This window comes from Euprymna scolopes, chromosome 12, assembly GCF_053919585.1.
Source record: "Euprymna scolopes isolate OS-2025 chromosome 12, ASM5391958v1, whole genome shotgun sequence".
In the NCBI taxonomy this organism is placed as follows: Eukaryota; Metazoa; Mollusca; class Cephalopoda; order Sepiida; family Sepiolidae; genus Euprymna; species Euprymna scolopes.
The window spans coordinates 27,394,193-27,414,658 of NC_136493.1; the positions used below are offsets into that span (position 1 = coordinate 27,394,193).

General features: G+C 32.9%; 1 protein-coding gene across 2 annotated transcripts in view; it reads left to right on the forward strand.

The window, feature by feature from the left end:
* Positions 1-20,466, forward strand: part of LOC145291218 (beta-galactosidase-like) — a 120,021-nt gene that overhangs the window by 59,126 nt on the left and 40,429 nt on the right. For both annotated transcript variants that reach the window (XM_080136806.1, XM_080136805.1), the window contains exons 3-5: positions 6,321-6,471; positions 12,283-12,346; positions 15,145-15,239. In XM_080136806.1, coding sequence (XP_079992932.1) covers positions 6,321-6,471; positions 12,283-12,346; positions 15,145-15,239 — 310 coding nt within the window. The remainder of the gene's footprint in view (positions 1-6,320; positions 6,472-12,282; positions 12,347-15,144; positions 15,240-20,466) is intronic.

The following is a 20,466-nucleotide window of genomic DNA, read 5'->3' on the forward strand; positions in this document are numbered from 1 at the left end:
ACATTTTTCAACTTCCTTGTCCATACCAGGCCAGTACACATATCCTCTCATAAGGGATTTCATTCTCGAAATGCCCGGATGACCTGTATGAAATTCCTTCAGAATTTTCCTCTGTAACGTTAGTGGAATTACGATCCTCTCACCATACATGAGCACATCTTCACAGATGGAAAAAGGCGTTGTTTGATCTACCTTTTTATTTTTTTTTATCCATCCCAATTGATTTTTCATTTTCTTAATGAAAATGTCATTTACTGCCTCTTTTTTTATTTTTTCGAAAGTTACCGGAAGTTCACGTATCATATTACACATTGAACTTGTACATTCACTTTCGTCTTTAAGCGCAGCAATTACCGTTTCTTCGAAACTTTCGCTTCTTTTAGGGATCAACCGTGATAATGCATCTGCGTGTCCTAACTTTTTTGAGGATACATGTTCCATCTTAAACTGATAGTTTAAGAGGGTTACAGCCCATCGCTGTAATCGATTCGCAGTATGTGTGGGAATGCCTTTCTTTGATCCAAATATGGTAAGTAGGGGTTTATGGTCGGTTTGCAAAATAAAAGATCGTCCATGGAGAAATCGATTGTACTTTGTAATTCCAAATATTATCGACAGCGCCTCTTTTTCAATTTGGCTGTAATTTTTCTCCGCTGCAACCAACGTTCTTGAAGCATGGGCGATAGCTTTTGTCCTACCATCCTCATACTTGTGAAGTAATACAGCGCCAACACCGTAATCACTGGCGTCCGTTGCTAGTATTAGTTCCTTTTCTGGATTGAAATGTGCCAATGCTAAGTCTGACAGTAGACATCTTTTGATATTTTGGAAAGCAGATTCACATTCCTTATTCCAGTTCCATTTAACACCCTTTTTCAGTAACTCGTTAAGAGGAGCTCTTAAATTATGTATGTTAGTGATGTAAATTGCATAGTATTGAACTAATCCCAAAAACGATTTTAATTTTGTCACTGAATCTGGAGCAGGCATCTTTTCAATTGCTTCAGTCCTTTGTGGATCCGGTCTTCGACCCTCTTTGTCGATTATTTGACCTAGATATTTAATTTTTTTCATAAAAAAATCGCATTTTTCTGGGCTCAATTTAAAACCAAATTCCTGTATTCTTCTGAATACTTCTTTTACATGCTTCTTATGATCTTGCAAATTTTCACTTTTAATTAGGATATTGTCAAGGTAGGCCATTGAAAATTCCAACCCTGCCAGCATCGTGTCCATAATTTGCTGGAAAATAGCAGGAGCAACCTTTAATCCAAAAGGAAGCCTCTTTAGCTTAAAAATGCCCTTATGAGTATTTATGCCTAAGTATTTGGAGCATTCATCGCTGATCTTAATTTGCAAGTAAGCATCTGAGAGGTCTATCTTAGAAAAAATTTTTCCTCCGTTAAGCTTAGAGAACAGATCTTCTGCGGACGGAAGGGGATAATTATGGTCCAATAGACAGTCATTTAAACCCGTTGAAAAATCTCCACAGACCCTTATTCTGTTATTTTTTTTCTTTACATACACGGTTGGACTTGCCCAATCTGTGTGGTTAACTTTTTCAATGACTTCCAGTTGTTGAAGTCTATCCAACTCTTTTTCGATTGCGTCCATCGCTGAAAAAGGCACATTCCTTTTAGGTTTGAATACTGGAGTGGCATTTTTCTTTAATTCAAATTTTGCCTCTGTCTTAATACAGAGTCCTAGTCCTTCGGCAAAAACATTGGGAAATTCAGTTTTCAAATCCTTCAGGAAGTCTTCCCTTTGGTTTGCTTTTTCTGCAGAAAAACGTTACAAAACGAATTTATGGGTTTCTCCCATAAATTAAACAGGACAATCCAATCTACCCCAAACAGGCATGTATTCTTTCCTGGTACGACGTACACTTTGGATTTATGAGTCTGGTTAGCGAATGTCACTTTGCATTTTAATTCTCCCTTGAACTCTAATCTTTTGCCGCACACACTTCTCGCCGTCTTTCTGGTTTTCGTTAATTCAGGTCGACCTATCCTTTTCCATATATCTTCATTTATAATACTAATATCTGCACCGCTATCCAGAAGCAATGTAACCAGATGTCCATTTATCCGAACATCAACATATTTCCGTCTTTCGCAGCTTTTTTCTTTATTCATGCGAAGCGTATTTACATTATCGGTCCCTTGTCTTTTCTTCTGGGCACAGTATGTTCCCTTGTGACCTCTGAGACCACATTCATAACATATTTTGTTCCTAAACCAGCAGGTCTTATTGTTGTGTCTTAAACTACCACAACATTTACACTTTAGCTTTGGGTCTTTGTATCCTTTAAGGATCCTGTGTTCTTGGAACCTGGACTTTCTTGTGGTCCCTTGCCTTTTTACTTGCTGCACCTTAAAAATATTTTTCTCTTCAATGCGAGTGTTGTCTTTCTTTATGTTAATCAGACGTTGACACTCTTCAGTGAGTTTTTGCAATGTTATGTTAGGATCCGCCTCCATAATTGTTAGGATCCGTGAACGTATATCTTTGTCCCTTGGTGCTGTGAGACCTTGTACAAAGATTAAACATTTAAATTGGTCTGCGGAAATTTCATTCAATTTAAATGATTCGCATAAACAGTTCACAGTGCAAGCATATTCTAGATAGTCTTCAGCTTCTGCCTTCTGAATGTTCAAACATTTGTATCTAGAGTGAAATAGGCTATCCCTTTTATCAAATATTTTCGACAAGGTACTAATTGTTTCCTCGAACGAAACCTCCTCCGGTTTTTTTGGTAGAATTAGATTTGCATACTTGGTGTTTTCATCAGTACCCAGTTTTTGTAGTAGCAGGGTAACTTTTTCCTCATCGGTCCAGTCTAAACATCTTTTCGTAAAAATTGTTTCGTATCTTCTGTAGTATGCAGGGAAAGTAACACCAGTATCCGGGGAGTAACGAAATTCCGTTAGTGAATTTGAAATACCCTCGGCAGAAAAATTAGTCTTCTTCCCGGTCGACGTTAGAATTAGTTTTTCTAAATTCTTTTGCTGTGTCGACATTTGTCGTTGTAGTATGTTTGTTTGTTCTTGTTGTGCCTCTAAAGTTTTTTGTGTTCTTTCTTGTTGTTGTTGCAGCTGTTGCTGTAGCTGTTGTTGTTGAATTTGTTGTTGTTGTTGTTGTTGTTGCGCTAAAAATTGTTGAGTCATTTTTGTCTGTTCCTGGATGCTAAGGGCTAGAGCCTTAGTTAACTCTGCTAATTGTTCCATGTTAGCTTCTAGTACAAAAATGTCTTTTCGAATTCTACACAATAATTCCAAAGAAAAATCGTAAATTTACGTATATCGTAAATTAGTAGCAATATGCAGACACAACACGTTTCAACAAAGTTCATCCATAGTAATTCAACAGGCTTTGTAAAATAATTCTTTTTTTTTTTTTTTTTTTTTTTTTCAACAACGTAAGTTCATACACAAAATATTTCTTACTTCCCACGACAAATAGTTCCAATTATTTATATAAAGGCAATAACAAACAATTAATTTTCCAAAAAAAAAAAATATATATGGCTGCCGTTCCCACGTGGCATAAAATGGTACAATAGTCGTTGTATTTATATTTTTTCTTTCGAAACTCGTAATCCTTTAGTGTAGTTTCGAATTCAACTTGCGACCATTTTTTTTTTTTTTACTTGTCAAAATAAATATAAATTCCACTTTACCTTGAACATGTTTCTATAATTTCTTGTGAGTTCTTTACGAAGAAAAATCCGTACTTTTCGCTACTTTAGGTAGGAAAAATTTTTAAATTCATTGACGCACGTGGTCAAAAATCCTTGTGTAGTTTGTTTTTTTCGTAAAACAAAAAATCCTTGCATTGTACACAGTCCTTGGTACGGTAATTTATCTCTGTTAAGAGAAAGAACATCCTTTCGTCGCCATTGTTATATTCCTAAATACTTAGGAAATAAAGACAAATGTGAGTTACACCGAGTGGTATGTGTAATGGGGTTTATTTATAATACAGAAACGTAAGGCTGCTCGCCTAAGGTAAATAGAAGTACATAGTAACAAGTATGGGGAAGAAAGTCTGATAATCAACACGTAAGACTATCCGTCTTACTGCGACTGCTTGTCTGCCGCTGTCTGCCCAACAGTCCAATATATATATACAGTTTGTAACCGGTGTATAGCCAGTTATGTTCCTTCACAACAAATAGCATTTTCTTAAAATGAATATTAAAATAATTTCCCAACTTTTTACATTTCTATGTGTTTTCAGTTTTGTGTGTTGAATGAAACTTTTTTTTTTTTTTTATTTATTTCCCCCCCCCCCCAATTACAACATGAATATTAAAATAATTTCCCAACTTTTTACATTTCTATGTGTTTTCAGTTTTGTGTGTTGAATGAAACTTTATTATTTTTTTTTTATTTTTTTTTTTTTTTTTTTCCCCCCCCATTACAACATTAGTTATCGACCCCGGTTCTTGGGCTGACAAACGACATCTGTCGGCGGTTCTTGAAACTAAATTACACGCATTACGTGTTATTGTAAATTAACACTCTTAGCTAATTCCGTAAAATGAGATTCTACTTTTTTAGGCGCATTTGCACCCTCACCATGTTAGGAATGGCTTCTTAAATAATAACGTTATTACAGCACGAAAAAAACATTACACTTTAATCTTAGAAATACGATTTAAAATATAGCGCGGATCATCAGTGCATATATATAATTATTAGTTTTTATATAATTATTAGTTTTTATATATTTATTAGTTTATATATAATTATTAATTTATATATATTTATTAGTTTTTATATATTTATTAGTTTTTATATAATTATTAGTTTTAGACTTCCCTTAGTCGTAATACAACAGCAGTTGCAACCAGAAAAAGAAGTCGACAATGGGAACATTATGAACAGTCTCAGGAAGACACTTCTGGTACTTTATTCTTTTCTTTTGATTTACTCAAAACCGCATACACCTTGAAACATCCGAGCAATGCCGGGTACCCCTGCTAGTCATAAATATACCCATCTCAATTTTATCAAGGAGGTCGTTTATGAATATCAGGAATAATAAAGGTCAGAGGATTGATCCTTGTGTCACACCTGGATTCCATTTTTTTTAAATGGTTAAATTCTAAAGACATTTCTCATTATTTCATTATCAAATGTAAATTAATATTTTACATTCAGGACCCATAATGACATATTTCTATTCAATATCCGTAATCGTCTTTTCTTATTAGATATCGTGAACCACATTGTATTGAGTACAACCGAACAAGTGACTTAATTTGTTGTGTAGGGCAGAATGATACAATGTATGTGTAATGCAAATCCTAAAGACGGACTTAAATCGGATGACCTCAGGAATATTAAATATGGGCAGTATAAAGAAATGTGTGCAGAATGTGAGACTTTGATGGTATGGTCACATTTAAAGAATGGACGAGTTCTTGGATGATAGCTATAGAGCAGTTGATGTAGCAGGTCCAGTTTGAGGGAGGGGGGGTAGGAAAATATGGGAGGAAGTGATGAGGATGGAGTTCATAGAAAAAGGGATAAAAACCTGGTGAGAAATAGGTTAGTTTGGAAGTGAATTTCTAGAAACCATTCAATATGTGCCGACATGTAAAATTAATATTAGACTGACTATGATTATGGACTCTGTGTTTAAATAATCCGTTTTCATTTTGAAAGTGCACAAATAACATTTACATTGTGTCAGAATAATTATGGAAAATACTTTCATTTTTTATTTGCTTACACCTAATATGTGATGTCATCCTCCAAGATTACATTTTGAATCGTTTGCATAGCCATAGTTCATATTAGGGAGGGGTTCGTTTTTAATATACGATTTAAAAAAAAAATAAAACCGATCGACTTGAGTACAAATAAACCCAAATGGATGGTGGTGGAATTTAATTTGAAACTGAAAGAATTTTTTTTTTTTTTTGGGGGGGGGGGGGTATTCATTTTTTGCCACAATATGGGGGGGGGTGATTTCCAATGTTGAACACCCCCCTCCAGAAGTAAATTGACTTGAAAAGCCTGAAGTCACTGAAAATATTAATTAGCTATCCATGATATAGAAAGATTTTACATATAAATACACATTCAATTTTATGTAGATTCTCTAACCTTTCCATAGGAACACATTGAGTTTTATATTTATGATTTAAGAAAACTTTTGGAAATTCTAGATGTTCGTAAACATTTTGACAGACGAACAACATTCATGTCTGTTTAATTGTACTCAATTATCATAAACATTACTATTATCGACTATGTACGTTGAAAATGTTAACAAATTATTAAATATTTCTGTATTTAATTTTCGGATAGGTATATTGCATGGAATTATCATGAGCCGCTTCCGGGTGTTTACCGATTTAGTGGAGACCAAGATTTGGTTGGATTCATCAAGATTGCCCAAGAGGTTGGTTTGAATGTCATCCTGCGGCCAGGACCATACATTGATGCAGAATGGGAATTTGTGAGTTTTCAAAGTTTTTCTTCCATTTTGGTTTGCAAAGAGAATTATTGCTGTCAATGTTCAACAAGGGGGGATCTGGAGATTGGAGCTCAATCGAGCACCTTCCATAAAAAGTGCTATGCCAAAGTAGCAAAGCTTCTTAAATCTATGAGTTAACAAATAAAATATTAAGGCTTTAACTGCACCCTTTGACCCAAATTTAGAATAATTTGTATTGAAGCCCCCCCCCCCCTTTTTTTTTTAAATTTTTGCCATTGTATCCAACCAGATTTTTTTGTTCAAAAAAACTTACAGCCATTTTTTTTTTTTCTTTTACTATTGGGTCCTACTTGTAAAGGCTAAAAGCCACTCAAGAGTAAGCAGTTAATGGGTGGAATACTAGGAACTCAGAGTACTGATATTGATTTAATGGTATAATTGTTTATGGGGGCTATCCATTAAAAGATTTTGGTTACATGGAATTTGGAGATGACCAAGTTGTAATGAGCCAGGATTCAGTCCCATAGTAAAAAGGAGTTCCACAATCAGAAATCCATGCAAAGAAGCTGTCCTTGGAAATTCCACATGACACTAGACACATGAAGGAGAAAGGCTGACTTCCTAACCTAAAATGCACCAAACATTTTTTTTTCCTTTCCCTTTGCAAAAATCATGTTCTGCAAATTCAAAAAACAATTTTCCTCTACAAAACAACCAAACCAAACACCATAAATTCAGAGATATAAAGAACTTGAAGCATAAAAACTTTCACCAGATTCAGCATTAAATTTTAAGGATTTGTATTACTGTAAAATGAAAACCAAATAAATTTAACCACTTATTATTAAAACTAAAAAAAAAAAAAAATTCACCTCATGTGTGTTTTTCACATTACTACGTAACTTACATTTTGAATTATTGAATATTTATTCAAATCAAAAATGCAAAGGCATAAAAAGACTTTTAAAGCTGTACTAGCAGGCTACCGGTTGTAAAATACACTTAAATATGTTTTAATTTATGCAGATTTCATATTTATTATTATGGAACAAATTCTCTATTTATTATATATATTGTACCCAATATACAGGGTGTCCGTAAAGTTACTATACAGTCTTATTGTTTTATTGTATTATATTTGTATTAATAGTTAATATTTATTTTTTTTACAGGTTTATTTAATCATAATTACTGTATAGTAACTTTACGGACACCCTGTATATAATAAAAATTTCAAAAGTTAAAAAAAAAATGACTTCAGTGTCGTCAGTGGAAATCGAAACCAAACCATTCAGTACTCCAGTGATAGTTGTTATTTTTGTCGTTACTGTCTAAGCTTTCACCAGATGGACAAAAAAGGCTAAAAACTAAGTGACTTTGAGCTAAAAAAAAGTGTACATGTACGCATGCTCAGAAGTAAGTCAATGTACTCCTTACCAAGGTCAACTGTTTTTTTATTTTTTTGTTCTTTTTTCAATTTTTAAGTCCAAGGGTCAATAAGTGCTTGCCATAAAAATCCAATCATCTAATGGCCCTAGCACCGCTCTGCAACTTTTAATTTCAGAATGGATAGTTTGAAAATATGGAGACAGATATCGTGAGTTTTATCAGTTAGATTTTGATTCTTGCATTTAGTTGCTTAATATTCTTATCAATATTCTCTTTATGTTTCTTTGTCCTTGTATGTCCGAACATAGAAATCATTATCGATTCTCCTCATATCACTAAATTTCATTATCTTTCGAAGTGACAGGTGATTAGATTTCACCAGGTGTTACACGGTGTCATTTAAAACTAGTTGATAGATTTAAAAAAAAAAACAAACAAACTTGCAGTCATTGGAATGTTAAAATTGGAATGTTAAAATAAAAAAAATGTTGAATAAAGGAACTTGGAGATTTTGCACACACACAAATTCCAGGTTAGCAGAGGACAAAGAAAATACCATGTCGGACTTTGACACATATATTGACCTCTGGTGGAACAAAGAAAGAATTTGTCGACAAAAGCAAAAGGTTCGATGAACAAAGAGGACAGAGAGTGGGACAGGGAGATGCACACTTGTTACGCCATTAGCCATCCAATCCCAACCTTACCTTTCACCCTTGCTCGATATGTCCGACAAACAAAGGCAAAATAATAAAAATGAAACCATCTTTGTGTTTGATTTTCAAATGGGGGGAACAAGCTAGAGTGTATATATTTATTAGCAGCACGCATTGTCGTAGAATTGCAACAAATATGATTATATATATATATATATATATATATATATAAGCGATAAACAAATAAATCATTACAGAGCGACAGACTATACAATAGCAACAATGTTTCATCTCTGTTTTTTTGGATGCCATATATGTCAATTACCATTCAATTTATTTCAAACAAACCCTTCATATGTAGAAAACAGATCGTAGTTTTGGAGTTTCCGTTGATGTTCAATCCAGATGTCTTGTATTTCATGGCATCTGAATATTTCGATTGTTTCTTTTAGGTTGTCTATCTTCTATCGATATATATTAGTGTTACCACATACAACTTGGTGTTATCTTCCTTCTCCACAGTACATTGTATAGATGGAGTTTACACAGGCTAGTAAGGATTGAACATCTACCTAATGATACCTGTGCCTGTTATACAAGGACTTTAATGGAATTTGCTCTGATGAACTCATCGCAGTTGTGCCCCCCCTCAATGTACATACTCTTGACTAACCCGCTTAGCAGCAAAATCTCACCTCTTCACTAATGAGGTTCCTAGATGCTGGAAAGCCTTCTACTCTAACAGCTTCTTCCCTCAGACTGCTAGACTTCAGAATTTCCTGTTTGTTTCCAGCTTCCCTAACTATACTAACCAGACATCTTGCTGCTCAACTCCCCACGGTCCATTGTTAGACATAATTCCAAATAGCAGCCATGTGCGTTCCTAGTGGCAATATGCTTTGTTGGTCCCCCGACAAAGGAGGGATTGGACCAAGTGATTCACCTTTGTTCGTTTGTTCGCATTTTTCTCAATAACCATGCTTTGGATTTTTAAAAAATTTTGCACAAACATTAGTCATAGTGAACTGATAGCATTTTTTTCCCCTCTTAAATTCTACTCAAAACTCTATATTCTAATGTGTAATTAGACAGTACTCTGTTAGTTAAAATCATCTCTCCTGATAACTAACCAATTGCCCTATTTCCCAACCTGTCATTAAATCTAATCCATTGCACATACTTTAGAGGGGTTTAGCTCTCAACCTTAGCAAACTGACTTTTTTGAAATCGATAAACACAGTAGGTGCATGGTATCATAAAAAAACCTAGATACCTCAAAAGCATATGGACTCGATCTCATCCCGGCCGTGCTATTAAAAAAAAAAATGCTCCGCTGAGGTTGCTCTAGTTCTCCCCAAACTTTACAACAAATGCCTTAAGGAATATTGCTTTCCTGACTGCTGGAAAACTGCTTCTGTGGTACCAGTTTTCAAGAATTCTGGCGAAAGAACTGACCCATTAAATTATCGCCCCATTAGCCTCCTCCTGCTTTTCACCAAAATATTTAAGTCCATAATTAATCAAGCTCTAGTCCATCACCTTACAGTTGGTAAACATCTGACCGACCATCAATATGGATTTAGGCAAGCCCGCTCCACAGCAGATATTCTAACTGTAATCTCTGAACGTATATACTGTTTACTGGGCAAAGCAGGGGAGGGTAGAGCAGTAGCCCTCGATATATCTAAGGCTTTTGACAGGATATGGCATGATAGTCTTCTAAGGAAAATTAGATCATATGGTATTACTGGAAGAATATATAATGTAATTAAATCCTTCCTAAGTAAGAGAAGAATCCAGGCTGTCCTCGATGGTCGTGCATCTAAACAATATGATATAAATGCGGGAGTACCGCAAGGGTCTATCCTGGGACCTTTACTATTCCTAATATTCATAAATGACCTCCCTGATATATGCACAAGGGGAAAACAAATAAACACATATCTAAGAAAATGGCAAAAACACTAGAGGAAGACCTCCAATCTGTAGTGAACTTGGGACAAAAATGGATGGTCACATTCAATGCTACCAAGACTAAGCTTGTTTCCTTCAATAATTACAAGAAACCTTCTCTACCACTCGTAGCAATGACCAAAAACACATTATCTGAAAGTACTTCCTTTAAACTCCTCGGCCTAACATTCACAGGGAACATGAATTTGAACAGATACATTGAGAGTATAGCCAAGGCTGCTGCGAAGAAGGTGGGCTCTCTCTACCATGCTAGAAAGCTACTTATTCCTGAAAGCATCCTGTACCTCTATTGGGCCACCATTCGCCCATGTATGGAGTACTGTTGTCACATTTGGGCTGGTGCATCTGCTACTTGCCTCAAACTCCTGGGCAGGGTTCAAAAGAGAGTCGCCAACCTGGTAGGTCCTGAACTGTCAACCAAGCTTCAGCCTCTGTCCCATCGCCGAAATGTTGCATCCCTCTGCCTGATCTACAATTATTTTAATGATGAATGCTCTGATGAACTACAAGCACTTGTGCCCCCTCAGTGTAAATACCCCTGACAAACCCAACAAGCAGCTAAATTCCACCACTACACAGTAGATATCCCTAGGTGTAAGAAAGCCTTCTACTCCAATAGTTTCTTCCCCAGAGCTGCTAGACTTTGGAAATCCCTTCTGGTATTCTGCTTTCCCAACTGTACTGACATGCAGAAGTTCAAGTGTAATGTGAACAAACATCTTGCTACTCATCTCCCTTCATAATATCCCTGCAACTTATGTTCCCAATAGTAGCCCCCTACTTCAAAGTGACATTGTGCCTTGTTTGAGGTGAAAATTTAATTTAAAAAAAAAAAATGAATAAAAATAAAAAAACAATTGTGCCTCCTAATGTACATACTCTTGACTAATTCACTTAGCAGCAAAATCTCACCTCTTCACTAATGAGGTTCCTAGATGCTGGAAAGCCTTCTACTCTAACAGCTTCTTCCCTCAGACTGCTAGACTTCAGAATTCCCTCTTTGTTTCCAGCTTCCCTAACTGTACTAACCTGCAGACATCCTGCTGCTCAACTCCCCACAATCTCCTGTTAGACATAATCCCAAATAGTAGCCACTTGCGTTCCAAATGGCAACATGCTTTGTTGGTCCCCCGACAAAGAAGAGATTGGACTGAATAATTCACCCTTGTTCGTTTGTTTGTATTTTTCTCAATAACCTTGGATTTTTAAAAGATTTTGCACAAACATTAGTCATGGTGAAAGTAAATTTTTCATTCATGGAGAGGGGGACCTTGCTTGCTCGCCTTGTTTGGGGTGCAAAAGAGTTTAAAAAAAAAAAACAACTGGATGGAATGAACAAGAATGTGAATCTTTTATTATCTAAAAGAAAGTTATGTCTGTGTCCAGTTAACTCAATAACTGCACAAGACACACCTACAAAGCTGATACAGAAAGTTATTAATCAAAGATGTTTGAGAAATAGACTTGCTTCATTTTATTGTATAGCAGGGTTATCTGGCATTACCCAGGAACATGGATAATATTATAATATTATTTTTCTTTTAAAACTCCTACCTCCAACCTCTGTCTCCTCCATGCTCTAAATGCTAAATTTAAAAAAAAAGCTGCTGTAACATGACAAACCTGAATGGCTCGGTTGGAAGAATCTAAAGGTCCAATTTTCAATTGCAGGTCTTGGCATTTGTTAAATTTAACTCCTCTTCCTTCATGTAAATTTATTTTGCTTTTAGTATTTGTTTTACATATGTTGCATAATTTGTTTAAATTCTAAATGTTTTTTAGTCTTGTTTATATCTTTTTTGTTCATTTTTAGGGTGGTTTTCCTGGGTGGCTGTTAAACAGTACAAGAAAATTGCGCTTAAGAACAATGGATCCAGGTACATTTATTTCTTATCCTTCTCTTAGGACATTAACGGATGTAATTACATGTATTTGCTAGGACATCTGTTTTCCTTCAGATTGTTGTAATTTGTTTGAAGCAAAAAAAAAAAAGAAGAATTTATGGCTGCCCTTCCTAACATCAACTCCCTTTTAAGGGATAAATATTTAGTTGAAACACTATCTCTCCTTAGTTATCTACTAACTAGGGCATTGTGCTTGTCCATTGTCAAGAATGTGATCATTCGTACAACCACTGTTCTCTGATTTGCAACCACTTTCATTGGACGTTAGAGCAACTACTGCTACCCATGAGAATAACAGGATTATTTATCGAGGTTTACTCCTCTAGATTAGCCGTATCCTATCTTCACTACACACTGATAGTTATTCACTATGGAGAGGATATTGCAAACTACAATTGCATCATCATGAGTCGCATCTATATATTTGACTTGTTCACCAAGTTTTGGTCATGAATACCCAACAGTTTTGTCCGTTGTCCTCTATAGGCCCCTCAACAGCGGAGTTACTATCTTTAAGAGCATATCTGAGAAAATAGACCACATACTGTCGTGTCAAGAATGTGATTATCTGTACAACCACTGTTTTCTGATTTGCAATCACTTTCATTGGACGTTAGAATAATGGGAATAACAGGATTTTTTTTCTAGAGGTTTACTCTATATCCATGCATATTAACAAGGGTACCACTTGAAGGGTGTGACTCTTTGTTGTGTACAGACAGTCATTCACCATGGAGAAGCTATTACAAACTGCAGCTGCAAAATTCAACACCTCATATAGTATTGAATGCCATAGACGATCATCTTGCAAAGGTAATACACTTTGCATGAACTCCCTGAATCCCAAATCATTGAATAATCATAAAATGTAGATTGTTAGATGTGACTGAATTTTGTGGACAGTTTAAACATAGACTGAACTTTAGTTGTACCAAATATGGTTGGATTTTAGAAAGTATTGTGAATTTTAATAGTTTCATGGATTTTTTTTTTTTTCCCCCAGTAAAATCAAGATGGTGGCCCAGACATTACATCACATAGATCTTAATGTACCACAAAATAATATTATGAATCAGATTAGTGGAAATCCAATATTTGTATTCGTATTTTACAATACTTAGGTGATAAACATATATGAAAGTATTGAATTGGTTTTTGATTATTTCAAAGAATATGTGGACAATGAAAGTGAAAAATAACTTCTTCTTTTTTTTTCTTTTTTTTTTTTTGTTGACAAAATAAATACCCCCCCCCTCCAGACTAGAAAAAATTCCACCAAAGTCAGAATTTAATTAATGAATTTTTTTTTTTTGCTTAATAAATTAATGTTCATTTGTTTTTATATCATTTTTTTTTCACTTTTTATTTCATTTATTTATTATTTCATTTTTATTTTATTTTTTAATCGCTTAAATTACTTTATGCCTCATTCATTTCATTATAGCCACAATTGAAACTTTTAGAAAAAGGTAATGCCCTAAAGGTGTGAAATTTAATTTTTAAAAAATCGAAAATTTAATGATTTAAATTAAATAATTTTTTAGTACTTTTTTTTTTATTAGTAGGTACCTCCAACATGCACCACAAATTTAGCCCCCTTTATATGTAACACTATGTAACATTAATATGAGTTAATATCATAATTTTGTACTATTTTTAAAAGAAGCTTAAAATATACTAGTACTTTTTTTTTTTTTAGCATTCAAAAAAAAATAAAATGCGAGACTAAAATAATGATTATCTTATCGACGCCTTGAAACAACTTTCTTATGTAGCGATCATTTCGAAAGCATAAACAAAAAAAAATCTAGCAAAAAAATTAACTAATATTCAGATTTTCAGAAAATTTTTTACATTTATTAATTTTTAAATTTTAAAGGCAGTTTTGATTAGATAAATGAGGGGAAGTTTTTTATTTTTATTTAGGTATCCCCCCCCCACACACACACATTTCATGTTATGAAAACTAAACAAAATAAATTTAGGTTGAGCAAAATTCCAACATTTAAAAAAAGTCTAAAATGATTGAAAAATAATTTTTAGATACAAATAGCCAATTCTTATTTCACTTTAAGTTGTAAATAACAAATGGACATATAAAATGGACATATAAAATCAACATTTTTTTTTTCTCAATAATATTCAATATAATTAGTAGAATTAACAAAAACAACAATTCTAAAAAACTTATTTTTAATAGATTTAAATGATATTAAATTCCAGTATTCTGCAATGTGAAGTTTTAAACATAGAATTTGGGGTAAGGGTTTCCAGTTTTTAAAGTATTTTCGGATAAAATAAATATGACTATTGGCAATTTTAAAATAGCAAATTAAACCAGAATCTAAAAATATTTTTTATTTGTGATCGGATTTATATTTGTAGTGGATCCAATTTGATTTTCATGCCTATTTTCCAAATAATCTATGAAGACCCCCTAATTAATAAAATCTAACAAAACAATAGCAACCATTAAAATTTACACACAATTTAACACAAACTGATGGCGTTGGCGATACTGCGTAAAACTTTGGTGATTTTTACATAAGTACCTATTGATTAGCATTGATAAATACTGAAAATTTCATACGATTAATAATTCTCATTTGAGAGTTTTTAAATTCAAGATTATTAATAAGTTACTTTTGTTGCTGTTTTTTTTTTTGTTTTGTTTTTGTTTATTTTTTATAAATGTCTTGAATAGTATAAGGAATCTGATTTTACTGACCAATTGTAATTTTTACTTTTTTTTTTCCCGTCCGTTTTTAAAGAATACATTCAACATATAGACAAGTGGTTTGATAAATTGCTGCCCATGTTGAAACCATTGTTGCATGAAAATGGAGGCCCTATCATTATGTTACAGGTAATTGTTGACTTGACCTACAATTTTCACCATGATTATGCAGTAGTGAGCTTCTGTTTCTCTCTAGAGACAGTGGATAACCTCTGAAAAGGTTGCTGTGCATTATTAATGAACCAAGGGTGGCACAATCCTCTGCAATTGCATTTGACCCAGCATTGCTTAAATCCGAGATAACTGGAAAAAATACTGATGCTTATTTAGAATTAAACTTATTTTAAAAACAAAAATAAAGAAAAAATGCTTAAGTCTTTGTACGTACCCATCACGATACGAAGATGTCATATTCCAAAAATCATATAAATTGATCAAGTAATTTTAGTATTATATTAACAGGCTCCCCAGCATAGTTGTAAAACAGGTATAAATATATTTAATTTACACAGATTTCACATTTATTAGTATTAGAGTCAATCGTGTACTGATTGTTAGCTTGTACCCAATATAGTAAAATTAATTTTTTTTTTAAACTGAAAGAAACTGAGACATGTGCATGCGAGTATTATGTTTTTTCTAAACAATTCACTTCTTGTAAGTAAAAAAAAAACAAGATACTCTAGCTGAGATTGAAACCAAATCAAGTATGATAACCATTAGGCCAGCTTGCAACGACTTAAGTGTTTTCAAACCTACTTGTTCTTAACATAAGGAAGCTGTCATCTGAATGATTTGTGATTGACAAACAGATAAAAATCCTCTCCCCTCTCCACAGTACCAATGTTTTAATTTTGACCCCTTAGCAACCCTTTTTCTGGATGAAAACTCATTAAAATTTTTCCAGATGTCTGAATACCCTATATACCAAATTTCAAGTCTGTATAAAAATTTCATTATATAGGTTGAGAGTTGTCCTCACACTTGCACATATTCTCACTTTAATAGATATATATAGATAGATATATTAGAAAATCATTTCTATGATGAAACAAGGCAGTTTTGATCCGCCATGTCTTATAAATGAAGAGAAAACTCAATTCGAAATGACGAGTGTGAGCGGTGTTCTTATGGCTACAATTTCCTATTAAAATTGCTGAAAATTGTAAAAAAAAAAAAAAAAAAAAAAAATATTTTCTATTTAAAAAAAAAACAAAAAACTGTGATCAAATTTACATACTTTTTGGATTATGGTCTCTTCATCCCATGACAGGGACGTACATGATATATTTTTCTGTATTTTTATTTTTTAAAATAGGTTTAATTTATATCCCTGTAAAGTTGAGTTCTTTCCTCACTCTGACATTGATGTCAGAAGCCTACTTTTTTTCTCATGAACAATTATTAAAATAAACTTAATATACTTTGTCTTGGACATGTGAACGACTACATGAACGTCAACTAATTTTCATATTGCTTTTGATAAACAAGCTTTAATTGTTTACTTTTTTATGGTATCTTATTAGATGTTTGGTTTCATTTCGCTATTATGTTGAATTCTATTTATGCATAGTTTCTACATTCTGCATAATTGCAAAGAATTTAAGATTTAATGGTTCTAACACACGGGAATATGTATTATAAGTTATGAAAATATATAGGGCAATTAAGCTACACAGAATATTCCAAGTTTCATTTTTTATCCTATTCTTTAAAGTACTCCAACATCTATTAAACTGTAGGAGAGAAATAGCGAACAACTGTGTACACATGATAAACTTTACTCTATGATACCAATGCAAAATAATTTTGAAATTGACAATAGAAAATAAATAAAATAAAGAATAAAATAAAATAAACATATATTAATAAATGTCTCTCTCTCTCTCTATCTATCTATCTATCATATATATATATATATATATATATATATAAACTAACATAAGATCCAAAATATAGAAAAAAAAAACACAAAATAACATATCCAACTGAAAGTAGGCCAGCTTACTACAGCAAAAGGATATCTAGAAGAGGTGAACCGGAAACTAACTGTCCCTTTGTCCTGTAAGTGCCTGCCCAATCGCTGATTAGGATGGGCATGATGGCAATTAGAAAGGTGATTGGCTAGCAAAAAACTCAATAGCATGTGCATATATATAAACACATGACAACCACAACTGTTCACATAAGCCTGGCAAATTCTTACGAGAATGAAATGTGGAATATTCTGTGTAGCTTACTTGCCATATATATTTTCGTAACTTACTACTTAGCTCTACCTCTGTATTGAGCACTGTTGAAGTAAATATTGAAAAATTTTTGCATAAAATTATATCTTCGTATTTATGTGATTAAATGAAGTAATCACATATATATATATATATATATAGGTATTAATGACAGAAAAGTGATAGGGGAGGGGGGCATAGTTTTGAAAGCCTGTTTATCATAATTTTGTTGTTTTGCTGTAGGTTTCTAATTATTTTTTTTATTGTATTTGAAAGATTAAAGCCTAAAGTTAATTTCCAAAAGGAAAAACATTTTTACAACTGAAAAAAAAAAAAAATTATAATGAAAAATGTTTTCACGGAAACTGACAAGTTCAGCTAAATTTTGAAGTTATTCATAGTAAAAATCCCTTGAAAGATATTAGTTTTCTAGAACAATTTCAAAGATCATTAATAAAGTCCTAAGATATTGAATTAAATTTAAAAAAAAAACAAAAAACACCTTGTTTATACAAAAAAATTGCTTCCCCCAAAAGTGAGTTTGGCTTTGCACAATGAAAACAAATGAAAAGTTGTCATGCATGGGTTCTACAGGAGCCGAAAATGTTAGTCAAAAGACTATCTGAAAATGACATTAGGTTGTTGAAGGGAGGGAAGAAGTACAAAACCAACTGGTTTTCTTTTTTTCCCCCCAACCTTGCATCCGTACATTCCTATCATGAACGTTTGTATAATTTTTACCGTTGTTTTAATTTAATTCTTTTGTGTGTTCCTGCTTTAAAATTTTTTCAGTTTTGTTTTATATTTCATGATTATATAAAAATTATGTTAGACTGAAGATTACGCATTCATTCATGCAAGAAAAGTATTAGAATTTTGCATATAATAATTGTGCTAGAAATGTAATTTTAAAAAAAGACAATGTATTTTTTTGCAATTATAATTTTTTTATGTGAAAATATTAAATAATCAATGATAATATCTTTAGTTCGAGAAATTTATTTTTCTTCGAGTTATATCGATTTTGTTAATATGGACTTTAGGGAATTTTTTCATAATGTTCCTGAAAAATTAATTTTTCTTTTTTTATTGTTATGATTTACAATGCTTTATTTTCATAAAAAAAGCAAAAATAAATTCTTTTTTTTTTTTTTTTTTTACTACTGAAAACCATAACTTTAAAGATGTTTTTTTATTTAAACAAAATGATACATTTCCACTAACATTTGAATAAAAATAATGGGTTCATTATATTCCATGATACTTATTTGATAAATACTGAAAATTTCCTCAAAATTGATTAATTTCATGATTTTTGGTGAATTTTAAAGTAAAGGGAGGGGTTGAAATGTTTATACATTTTAAACATCGGCTATTCATTTTGCACGTACCTAATGTATATATATGACCTTGTTGGTGTGTGTGAAAACTCTACCAAACTCCTCTCTAAATATTTGGTTTACAGAGTTGAAATTTGATATTATTGCTGAGTGTTGAGAGGCATGAAGTAACCAGTCGACCATACAATTAATAAAGTAGACACGAAAAGTGATGGCAGTAGCAAAAAAGGATGGCAAACACAGATGATCGGTTAAAGATGACTTGTATTGTGTTTTATTTTTACCAAGAAAAAAAGGTAAAATAGATTCAGGATCAGGCGGAGTGATAACTAACGTTTCACGGGTTGAGATTCTTTGGTTCATTAAGTAAGAACTAGTAATAGGACAATTCCAATATTTTCACCAATTCCGATACAAGTTCTGATTCTGATTCTTTATAAATCTCTAAATATTTAACTATAAAGTTATTTATTCCTGATTGCCATAAAAAACAACACATATAAAATGTGCAGATATTTTCTCAACCCTAAAAATACACGTGTGGTGGATGATCTATAGATTTTAGCTTTACTCGTAATTTAATCTATCAATAAATATTTATTTTATTACCAGCAGTGAAAAGGTTTGTTTTTAAACAAAATCAAATAAAAAAGATAATTAAAGGAATCGTTTTTGGCATCTGAAAATAGGCACAAATTTTTCTGATTCCGATATCCCCAAAGTTCTGATTTCAATTAATCATCCCAACAGTAGGAGGACAGGTAGCTGGATCTGGTCGCCGAAAGCATTGGAGGGAGCTGGGGAGCCGCTGCAGTTACTGCAGAAATGAGTTAGAGTAACTGGAATCTGCAGGAATGAGCTGGAGTTGAAACAGGTTCAAGAACTGGAGTGGCAGGTTGTGAGGGGAAGTCCGTAGAGGAGTGTGCATCACATTCTGCTGTCCCTGGTCCCCATGGCAACTGGGAACGCCCAATTAATGATAAGTCGGGATGAGAATGCTCTCTAACTCCATAACCGAACTGCGGATTTCCTATGAAAACCACTTGCTTCATGGAAAGTTGTTGATACTAGTTGACTGGTGCCAAAAAACAATTAATTTTAAACATGATTTCTTACCAACAAAAATGTTTATTGCCAGTATTTAAATCTCTGGAAAAAAGTAAAGAAGTCTGTGAATTTATTTTGTTGCAAAAAATTGAGTTTTGTGAGTTTTTTTTTTTCTTTGTTGTTTCAGTTGTTGCTATTTTTAACGCATGGCCATCACATATTTCTAGGGGTGTCCAGTTTTGTGTCTGTTTTTGCCAATTAGCGTATGTTGTTTACAAAAACAAAGAAGTGGTGACTTGAGACTGCAACAATATATAGAGTATTCGAACCTGTAGCACACTTTTAATTTGGTTCTCGAATGGTAAAATAGTTAAGTTATAGGTTAAACATTATTTTTTGTAAGTTTTTTTATATGTACAGGGTTTTTTTTTTATATATGTATGGGTTTAGGTCATACGCTGATGGATAAGGCTGGAAAGCTATATGATTTGGTTTTGATTCTAACTGATCTCAGCCAAATCATTTTACTTTTGAAATCCCTACTATATATTTGGTACAATATAATAATCAATAGTTTTGGCTCTGTAATAATAAATACAAAATCGGCATGAATTAAAATATAATATTTGAGCATATTTTACAACCGGGCAACGCCTGGTTATAAATAAGCACCAAAATGCTTAGATGAGGAAGATTAGGTTATTTAGAAGTTTTTCTTTTTCTTACACTGAAATGATTTTG